Consider the following 10,706-nt stretch of genomic DNA (forward strand, 5'->3'; position numbering starts at 1 on the left):
AAAGATTTTAAAGAAGACATGAGGGGCAATTTTTCAGGTGCGTAATGAACTTCCAGAGGAAGTGGTGGATGTGGATACAGTTACAACATGGAAAAGACATTTGGATAAGTACATGGATAAGAAATGTTTGGAGGGATAAGGGCCAGGAGCAGGCAGTCGGGACTAGTTTAGTTTGGGATTATGTTTGGCATGGACTAGTTAGACCAAAGAGTCTGTTGTTGTGCTATATGACTCTATACGGACCATAACAAATATACACAAGGTCAAAGTGGTGACTTGTCCTCTGACACATGTACACACACACACACAGGTATTTCCTGATTACACAGGAGAGGGGAGCTGATTGTACTACATTGTCCTAACAAGGCCATAGGTTACCTGCACTTGTTTTGGAGACAGTGCCTGCTGGCTGATATTTCTGAAGTTGTTGAATTGGAACAAAATTCAGGGGGTGTTCTGCTTCAAGGGATCTTACCTTTTACCTCTCCTAACTACTCGCACAGTCTGGTATTCTCTGTTGATAATATTTTTTCCCAGTGTTTGCTCTTTTTTTAAAACCTGTATAATTCCCTCTGTCATATGCTTCCATTCTCAGGGTAACTGATTGCTCATGACAGAAATGTTGTTCTGCCAACCATAACGTTCTTTTTACAACTTATCTCCCTGTATTTTCTATTCAGTTGTGAAACATACTCACATGTGCCATGGGACAACGAATCTGCACTTTTTTCAAATTCATTTTGCCTTTGTGCACTTCATTACACAGCCTATCATGAATACTCATAATCCCTGTCAAGTTCTTCTATTATCCTCAGGATATCTCTGCCCTGCTGCGTGCCTATTTTCTCCCTCAGGCTGTCCGTCAGTCTTTCCCATAATGTGTCAATGTCGTGGTACACTCCTGACCTCACTTAGGAATTTCTCCACCTGTGTGTAACTGAGACTGTTCTTTCTCAAGCCTCTGATCTCCACCACCATGATCTCAGTTTTAAACCTTTTGCAAACTTAACGTCCAGGAGTATCAGATTACTTTAAAAGGGGATAGAACTCATGAGTGATTTCAAACAGATTTATTAAGAACAACAGTTTAGATATGACACAGGAGTTAAATAGACAGGAAAAAAAACATACGAACCATGACAGATGAGGATAGTTTACTGATCCCAGGGAACGGACACGCAATGCGGAATGTTGATCTCTACAGTTGATGGCAGTGTCTCCTCTGAATAGTTACTCCATGAGACAGAGTGTGGGATTAGGTTGAAGCCAATGTGGATCACTGTTAAATCTCTTTCTAGTCTCTTGGCAGCCTGTTTTAACCTTTACCAACCTAGTTGGTTTATACATGGATTGTAAAATCATCTTAATATTTATCATTATCAAGGTCAAAATTAAAGTCAGAATCGTACAGCATGGTTGTCTTGGTTCAAGGCCTACAATAGAACCAGGGAACACAGAATAAGGCACACGCCATGAAGGATGGAGATGAGGAGGAATATCTTCACTCAGAATGGCAAATCTTTGGAATTCACTGCCTCAAAGTGCTGTGGAAACTCACTCATTGAGTGTGTTCAAGACTGAGATCTATGGATTACTGCATATTAAAGACATCCAGGGAAATGGGGATAGCGCAGAAAAATGAAGTAGAAAATTATAATTGTATTGAATGGCAGAGCAGGCTTGAAGAGCTGAATGTCCACGTTTTGATCCTATTTCTAGTGTTAAGTTCTTATGGATACTCTTGATTCTCCAGCAATTCCCATTCCCTTTCTTTCTGGTGGATAATGGAAAGGCCGCTGTGTGGAACATGCAAGTCAGTCAGAATTATCAGCAAGGATTCATCAGCATGTGCTCATTAGAGATGTTAATCAGTGAAACCTTTCAGGCACTGAATTATAATATTCACACTAAAAATCAATTTAGGGTTGAAGTAAAAGTTCATAACATTGTTGTAAAATCTTTCTGACGAAAGGCCATGAATTATGGGGAAAGATCAGAAGACAGTGATTTTTAAAGGAACATTGCATCTTAGGAAGACAATCATCTATGCATGCAAAATATTAACCTCCAGCCTAATTACAGGGTTTATCATCAGCAGAAACAAACCCCAATTGTCATAATGAACATAATTCAGTCCTGGAAGTGATTACCAGCAATAATAACAAAAGAATCCAATTCCTGTAATCACTTGTGAACTCTCTCATGTGTCAACAGATTGGCTAACTGAGTGAAACCCTTCCCACAGAGGGAGCAGGTGAATGGTCTCTCTCCAGTGTGAATGCGCTGATGAGTCAGCAGCTGGGATGACTGAGCAAATCCCTTCCCACATTCAGAGCAGGTGAATGGTCTCTCTCCGGTATGAACTCGTTGGTGTTTCAGTAGTACAGATGAATGAGTAAATCCTTTCCCACACACAGAACAGGTGAAGGGCCTCTCCCCAGTGTGACCTCGCTGGTGTACAGTAAGGGCAGATGATTGCCTGAACCTCTTTCCACAGAAGGTGCAAATGAATGGCTTCTCCTCAGTGTGAATTCGCTGGTGTGACTGGAGGCCGAATAATGCAGTGAACCCCTTCCCACAGGCAGAGCATGTGAACGGTCTCTCACCAGTGTGACTGCGATGATGAATTTCCAGCTCTGATGGGTAATTGAATTCCTTTCCACAGTCCGCACATTTCCATGGTTTCCCCACGTCGTGACTGCGCTTGTGTCTAGACAGGCCAGATGAATGGCTGAAGCCTCGGCCACACACACATGTGTACGGTTTCTCACTCTTCTGAATGGTGCTGTTTGATTCCATGTTCAAAATCCTACCGAAGTCAGCTTATAGTGAAATGAGTGATTCTGTCAATTAAGTGATGGTTGTTTTGGGTTTTCTGGCTGAAAATCCTCTTCTTCCAATAACCTGTGAAATTGATTTGAAAAAGAGTAAAAGAGAATGTGTTTGAACTGTAAAGGAAGCTGTAAATCCCTGTTCCATTCACTCTCCCTCCTCCCTGCTGAAATCCATCTCCGCCATTTGTGTACTCAACTCTCAGATTTTTCAATCCCTTTCCTCTATGTGGTTCCCTTCCCCAGTTCATCTGCAGCCTGAGAATAAAATCAATGAGTCTGATTTGAGACTTGTGGGGGTATCCTCCCCACCCACCTCCTAGGGTTTCTTTCCTCACCAGTGCTCAGACCTTCATTGTACTCTTCCTCTAAAGTGTATCATCTTACTTACTGGCCCCCAACACCCTATTGTCTGATGTAAACCATCCTCCACTCGCTGAACGAAGATGTGAATCATTCCCCTGGACCTGTTTCCAGGAGGGAGGGTGAAGAGTCGTGGTTGTAAACGAGCAACTGTCTATTCTGAATTAGGATGTGCAGCTCCACAAAGTGTACCTGATTTCGCCAGCTGCCAATTTCATCGCCCTCTCTATTGGCTGCAGAGGTGAAAATAAGTGATTTCCCACTGTCACGTACAAAGCCTGTACTCTGGTAGGGAGGGCATTTCATTGAATCATATAAAACTCTGACAAGCTTGGGCAGACTGCATGTAGGGATCAGTTCTAACGTGACCCGGGGGTTCAGCCCAAGAAGTCTCAGTCTCAGGCTACACGACAGGTCATTTTGGACGAGATGAAGAAAAATATCTTCACTCAGATGGTGGTGAACCTGTCGAATTGCCACCACAGAAGACCATGGAGTCACCGAACACACTTCTGAAATGACTTTTTAGGCGGGAGGAGGTATCCAGGAGCATGGGAAGAGCGGATGTATGGTAACTATATAGAAAATCAGCCACGATAATGCTGAGGACCGCAGCGGCCTTAATGGGCAGAATGGCCTGTGCCGGTTTCCTCTTCCCAGCCATCACCGCACGCCTGGTGTATGAAAGACGGAACCTCTACACCAATTGGATCAAGAGTGGTGGAGGCCCAAGTCCATAATTGGTAGATGCTTCTCCAATCAGACTGCACAAAGAGGGCGGGGCTGATTCCCAGCTCAACGCTACGCATGCGCCCTGCGCCATAAAGATGGTCGTTGTTCACCCGGGCCTTGAGTCGGAAAAAAAATACCCAAGCAGCTACCGCTGACTCAGATGTCCTACCGCTTGGAGTTTAAAGTCGTGATGTTACTACGAAGGATCCCAAACCACCCGTTGACACCATCCCTCCCTCGCAACCCAACAACAACCATCGCGTTTCAGACTTTTCCACAAGCCCAGCCCCAAGGCCAGCACTGCGCATGACGGGACCCGATGAATTGACAGCATATCCAGGCCAATAGGAAGAGGGAACGGGACCGGAGGACCTGAGGTGTAATTCGTCTTCCAACCAATCGGAGAGAATGTGGGCGGGACTAGTCCTGGACAGGGTCAAGGGTTTTCTCAAGCGATAACGATTGGAAGTGACAGCTTTGGGGAAATAATGTTGCAGAGAAAATAGAATAGTCTGTTCTGAATTTCTATCCTGCCTCTATAGTAAGGACTTTTCTAAATGCTATCTTAAGGGGAGGACTAACATACAGGAAACTATCATGTCTAAACCTGACAAGCCACTGGATTCGGAACGAACTTCATCACATCAGCGGCCTTTCTATATGGAAGGAGAAATCTTTGCCTTTTTTCCCTGTGGGAAGAGATTTCAAACATCGGTGTGATTGGGACCCTCACACATTCTCTCAGCTGGAAACTGGTGAGAGTCATAGAGTTTTTGCAACACAGATAGAAACCCTTCGAAACACTGCGTCCGCGCAAGTCAAACATCTGTCTATTCTAAGATAACAAAGTGTAGAGCTGGATGAACACAGCATCAGACGAGCAGGAAAGCTGACGTTTCGGGTCTGGACCCTTCTTCAGAAAAGTTCTATTCTAATCCCATTTTCATAGAATCCGTAATGTGGAAACAGGCCCTTCGGCCCAACAAGTCCACACCGACCCTCAGAGCATCCCCCTATGATCCATCTACACATCCCTGAACACTACGGACGATTTAGCATGGCCAATCCACCTAGCCTGCATATCTTTGGACTGTGGGAGGAAACCGAAACCCACACAGACACCGGGAGAATGTATAAACTCCGCACAGACAGTCACCCAAGGGTGGAATCGAATGTTTCATATGCTTATCTAAATAATTCTTAAATGTCTTGAGGGTTGCTGTCTCAACCACTCTTCTGGGCAATGAGTTTCAGATACCTCTGAGGGAAAAAAAGACATTTTCCTTAAACTTCTTATCCTCCTACTCCTTACCTTAAGACTGTGCCCTTGGTTATTGGCCCCTCTACAAAGTGGAAATGTTTCTCCATCTCTAACCTGAATAGGCCCCTCAGAACTTTGTACACTTCCGTCAGACCTCCCTTCAGCCTTCTCTGCTTGAACAAAAAAAGAATGCCAGTCTATCCAACCTCTCTTCACCCCAGGCAACATCCTGATGAATTTCTTGGACACCAGTGAGCATAGTGGTGAGAGACTGTTCTCCTCCTGTTGAAATTGACACATCTGGTAAACATGCTGATGCACCAGTGAACTCACAATAGGAAGAAGACATTATAGCACAGAATGAAGGCATTCGGCCCTTGAAGTCTCTATAGCACAATCCAGACTGTCACATTCCCCTGCCCAATTGACAATGTCCTGCAAAGTTATTTCTTCGGGTAGATATACAACGTACTTGATAAATTGTTGACCATTATGTCTGAGACCACATGTGAGAAGAGATTCATGGAGTCACTGCAACTAGTGGAGCACCAGCTCCCTCACACTCACAAGAGACTGCTCTCTTTCTCTCTGTGGGGCATGGTCCAGTGAGTCAGTGACTCTGAGAACATAGGAGTTCACATCCTGGACAGGCCATTTAGCTGCTCCCCGTGATAGAGGATATTCAGTGCATCCTCCTACCACACTGATCACAGGGCCAGCCGCACATGGTTTACAGGGAAACGCTGGACTCTGTTGTGAGGGAATTTTTTTATTTAATATCTATCAAATAGCCTTGGTCTTCCAAGTTATAATGGAGAGAATTTATCTTTAGTCAACATTGCTAAATCATTAGGCTGCTTATCTGACATCGGAAATGGAAAATGGAGAGGATAGTGGTGAATAAAGCTGGACTTTGTCAATGTACATATGAGAGTCATCGTCATGCTTTAGGATGATGTTACCTTACAGCAGTGCATTAATAAGAAATAGTAGATGCAGGTGATAACTCCTGGGGGGAGTCATCAAATTCCTGGACTTTTGAGGGCAAGAGGAGGTCAGAGAAGGTGGGCTAGTTTGCATGGCTAGTGGGGTCAAGGAGTTTTTTTTTAAATGAGGATTGGTGGAATCATAGTGAAGACAGTTTCATTCTAATATTGCAGTACCAATTAATATACTGAAAGCTTTAAAATCCAGGGAAATCAACCTTCAACTGAAATAAAAACTTAAAAGCTCAGCGGGTCTGACAGCATCTGTGAAGAGAAATCCAAGTCACCGTTTCGGGTTCTTCTGAGGAAGGGTCACCAGACCCGAAACGGTGACTCTGATTTCTCTTCACAGATGCTGCCAAACCTGCTGAGCATATCTGGCAATTTCTGTTTTTGTTTCTGATTTACAGCATCCACAGTTGGTTCAGTTTTTAAAAACTTAAAATGTTGTAAAGAACTCAGCAAAGAGAACAGTTCATTCATTGAGTTGAATAGGATTCACCTTTGGAGCTTACTATGATATTATACATGTTCAGAAAAAGATAATGAGAGGAAATATATATATCAAGCAGAGATATAAAGAGTGTGCAAGGACGCAGGGACCTGGAGATTGATGTGTGTAGATTTTTGAAGGTGGCAGGAAATTTTGAGAGAGCAGTTAGCAAAATATATATTTTGTCATAAATAGAGGTATTGAGGACAAAGGAAGAGGATACAGACCTTCTATAAAGCACTGTTTAGAACACACCTAGAGTCCAGTTCTGGTTAGCACACTTTAGGTCTGTACGGTTTTGACAGGTTTATATGAGGTAGACAAGAAAACATTATGACTGTTATGTGATGGGTAAAGATTATGGAAAACAGATACAAGGCTTTTGGGAAAAGACATGGGGGGGTGGTGGAAAATGTGAGGACATTTTTTTAAAGACACAACACGTGGGAATACCAGAACTCACTTTCTAAGAGAAGGTGGTCTCAGAGAAAGTCAATGATTTATCAAGGATATTGTATATTTACCCAAAGAAATAACTTTGCAGGACATTGTTAACTGGGCAGGGGAATGTGACAGTCTGGATTGTGCTACGGAGACTTCAAGGGCTGAATGCCTTCATTCTGTGCTATAATGTCTGTGTATCATAATTTATCCCTCAGAATCCATATATCATTGGGGTTCATCTCACTGCTCTGATCCAAGAGCCAGTATGGCATATCCTTCCTCAGGTATGGTGCCCAGAAGTGAACACAGGCCTCCTGGACTGATAAAGGGTCATGTTGACCTGAAACATTAATGCTGTTTTTCATCTACAGATGCTGCTTGACCTGCTGAGTACTTCCACCATTTTTTTAAAAACAGGTGTGGTTTGGGCAGGATTTTGAATTTCCTGGGGCATTTCCAGTTACATTGATCTCCAAAATCTTTTCCCTTAGCCACAGACCATTTTACTTCATGTGGAGCTGGAGGAACACAGCAGGCCAAGCAGCATCAGATGGGCAGGAAAGCTGACGTTTCGGGTCAGGACCCTTCTTCAGAAATGGGGGAGGGGGATAGGGGCTCTGAAATAAATAGAGAGGAAGGATGGGGCTGGGGAAGATAGGTGGGACGATGATAGGTGAGTGCAGGAAGGCAATGGTGGGGATTGGTCAGTGAGGTGGGAGGGGCGGATAGGTGGGGGAGAAGTTGGACAGGAAAAGGAGGCAGAGATGAGAGGGGGATAGGTAGGAGAGAAGACGGACAGGTCAGGGAGGTGGGGATGAGAGGGAGGGTTGGTCATGGGATGAGGCTGGGGTGGGGAGGTTTTGAAGGTAGTAACTTTCCCCCTTCAGTGGTCGAAAACGCTCTTGACCGCATCTCTTGCGTTTCCCGCACCTCTGCTCTCACATCCCCTCGCCGCAACAAAAACAAAGACAGAAACCCCTTGTCCTCATGTATCACCCCACTAATCTCCAGATTCAATGCATCATTCTCCACCACTTCTGCCACCTGCAATCTGACTCCACAATGAAGGATATATTTCCATCACCATCCCTATCTGCCTTCTGTAGGGACCACTCTCTCTGCAACTCCCTCGTCCACTCCACACTCTCCACTAGCCCCACCACCCCCGGTACCTTTCCCTGCAACCGGAAGAAGTGCAGCTCCCAACTCACCTCCACCTGAGGACTCAAACAAAACCTTCCACATCAGACAGATGTTCACCTGCACATCCGCTAATGTGGCCTATTGCATCCGCTGCTCCCGATGTGGCCTCCTCTACATTAGTGAGACCAAGCGGAGGCTCGGAGACCACTTTGTAGAGCACCTGCGCTCGGTTTGCAACAAATGGCAACACCTTCCATCGCAAACCACTTCAACTCCCCCTCCCACTCCCACTCCCTGGATGATATGTCCATCCTGGGCCTCCTCCCGTGTCACAAGGACACCACCCAGAAACTGGAGGAGCAGCACCTTATATTCTGCCTTGGGAGCCTACAACCCATGGTCTCAATGTGGACTTTACTAGCTTCAAAATCTCCCCACCCCCAGCCTCATCCCATCACCAACCCTCCTTCTCATCCCTCTTTGACCTATCCGTCTTCTCTCCCACCTATCCGCTCCTCCCATCTCACTGACCAATCCCCACTACTGCCTACCTGCACTCACCTATCGCCATCCCACCTACCTGCCCCAGCCCCACCCCTCCTTACTATTTATTCCAGAGCTCCCTTCCCCCTCCCCCATTTCTGAAGAAGGGTTCTGACCCGAAACGTCACTTTTCCTGCTCGGCCTACTGTGTTCCTCCAGCTCCACACTGTGTTATCTCTGACTCCAGCATCGGCAATTCTTACTATCTCTGACCATTTTACTTTCTTGGTCAAAGGCCAATGAAATTCAAGTCCTATTGAATGAATTGTCTCTATCAGATCTTGATGTGATGTGTGGTTTGAGTTTACTCTCTGTAAATATAAATATGTGAAGAGAAAAATGTTAGCAAAGACAAATGTAGGTCTCTTACAGTCAGAAGCTGGTGAATTTATAATGAGCAACAAAGAAATGGTAGAAGAATTGAACACGTACTTTGGTTTTGTATTCACAAAAGAGAGCACAAATAACCTCCCATAAATGTTAGGGAACCAAGGGTCTAATGAGAGAGAAGAGTTGAAGGAAATCAGAATTTTGAAGAAAATAGTGCTAGGGAAATTAATGGGGTTAAAGGCTGATAAATCACCAAGGCATGATATCTACATCCCAGAGTACTAAGGGAAGCAGCCCTGGAAATATTGGATACTTTGGCAGTTAACTTCCAAAATTCTATAGACTCTGAAACATTTCCTACAGGTTGGGGACAGCAAATGTAACTCCACTATTTAAAAAGGGAGAGAGAGAGAAAATATGGAGAATTACAGACCAACTATCCTAACACCAGTGGTGTGGAAAATGTTAAGAATCTATTATAAAAAAGTGTCACAACAGAACAGTTGGAAAGCATTAACATGATTGTGCAAATCTAGCGTGGATTTATGAAAGGCTAATCATGCTTAAGAAATCTAATGGAGATTTTTGATGATTTAACTAGTGGAATAGATAAGGGAGAACAAGTGGAAGTGGTGCGTTCAGATTTTCAGAAGGCTTTTGATAAGATCCCTCATAGGAATTAATGGACAAATTTAGAATACATGGGGTAGCATTAGTATATTGGCATAGATTGAGAATTGGTTGACAGACAGGAAACACAGCATGGGCATAAATGGGTCTTTTTCCAAGTGCATAATGGTGTACAGCAAGGATCAGTGCTTGGGCTCCAGCTATTTGCAATGTTTATAGTTAACCTAGATGAAAAGACCAAATGCAACATTTCCAAGTTTGTCAATGACACAGAACTGGGCAGAATTGTGTGTTGTGAGGAGAATGTAAGGAGGCTTCAAGGTGATTTAGACAAGTTGAGTGAGTGGGAAATCACAGGGCAAATGCAATATAACGTGGTTAAATGTGAAGTTATACAATTTGGTGTGAAAACAAAAAGAAAGAGTACTATTTAAGTGGTGAAATATTAGGAAACGTAATCCATAAAAGGACCTGGGTACTCTAATACACCTGTCAATGAAAGTAGGCAGGCAGGTGCAGTAAGCAGTTACGAGGGCAAATGGTATACTGGCCTTCTTTGCAAGAGGATTTCAGTTCAGAATTTGGGGTACCTTACTGGAGTTGTACAGTGCTTTGGTGAGACCACACCTGGAGTATTGTGTGCAGTATTGGTCTCACTATCTGAGAAAGGATATACTTGCAATAGAAGGACTGCATGGAGATTCATGGGGCTGTTACTCGTGTTGGTAGGACTGTGCTATGAGAAGGGATTGGTTTATCTGAGTCTATATTCAGTAGAGTTTAGAAGGATGAGAGGGGATCTGATTGTTTTAAAACATATAAAATTAAGACCATAAGACTATAACAAGTAAGAATAAGAATAGGCTATTTGGCCCGTAAGCCTGTTACAATTCAGTCAGATGATGAGATAACAAGGTGTAGAGCTGGATGAACACAGCAGGCCAAGCAGC

General features: G+C 44.0%; 1 protein-coding gene across 1 annotated transcript in view; it reads right to left on the reverse strand.

Annotated features, from left to right (window-relative positions):
• Nucleotides 1-1,055: 1,055 nt before the first annotated feature.
• The window catches only part of LOC109912386 (gastrula zinc finger protein XlCGF57.1-like), a 75,299-nt gene continuing 65,648 nt past the window's right edge, over nucleotides 1,056-10,706 (reverse strand). The window contains exons 4-5 of the mRNA XM_048619599.1: nucleotides 3,705-3,868; nucleotides 1,056-2,822 (exon numbers count right to left, since the gene is read on the reverse strand). Of these exons, the coding sequence (XP_048475556.1) occupies nucleotides 2,185-2,822; nucleotides 3,705-3,868 (802 nt within the window). The 3' untranslated portion in view covers nucleotides 1,056-2,184. The remainder of the gene's footprint in view (nucleotides 2,823-3,704; nucleotides 3,869-10,706) is intronic.

Source organism: Rhincodon typus, chromosome 43, assembly GCF_021869965.1.
Source record: "Rhincodon typus isolate 14 chromosome 43, sRhiTyp1.1, whole genome shotgun sequence".
Lineage (NCBI taxonomy): Eukaryota > Metazoa > Chordata > Chondrichthyes > Orectolobiformes > Rhincodontidae > Rhincodon > Rhincodon typus.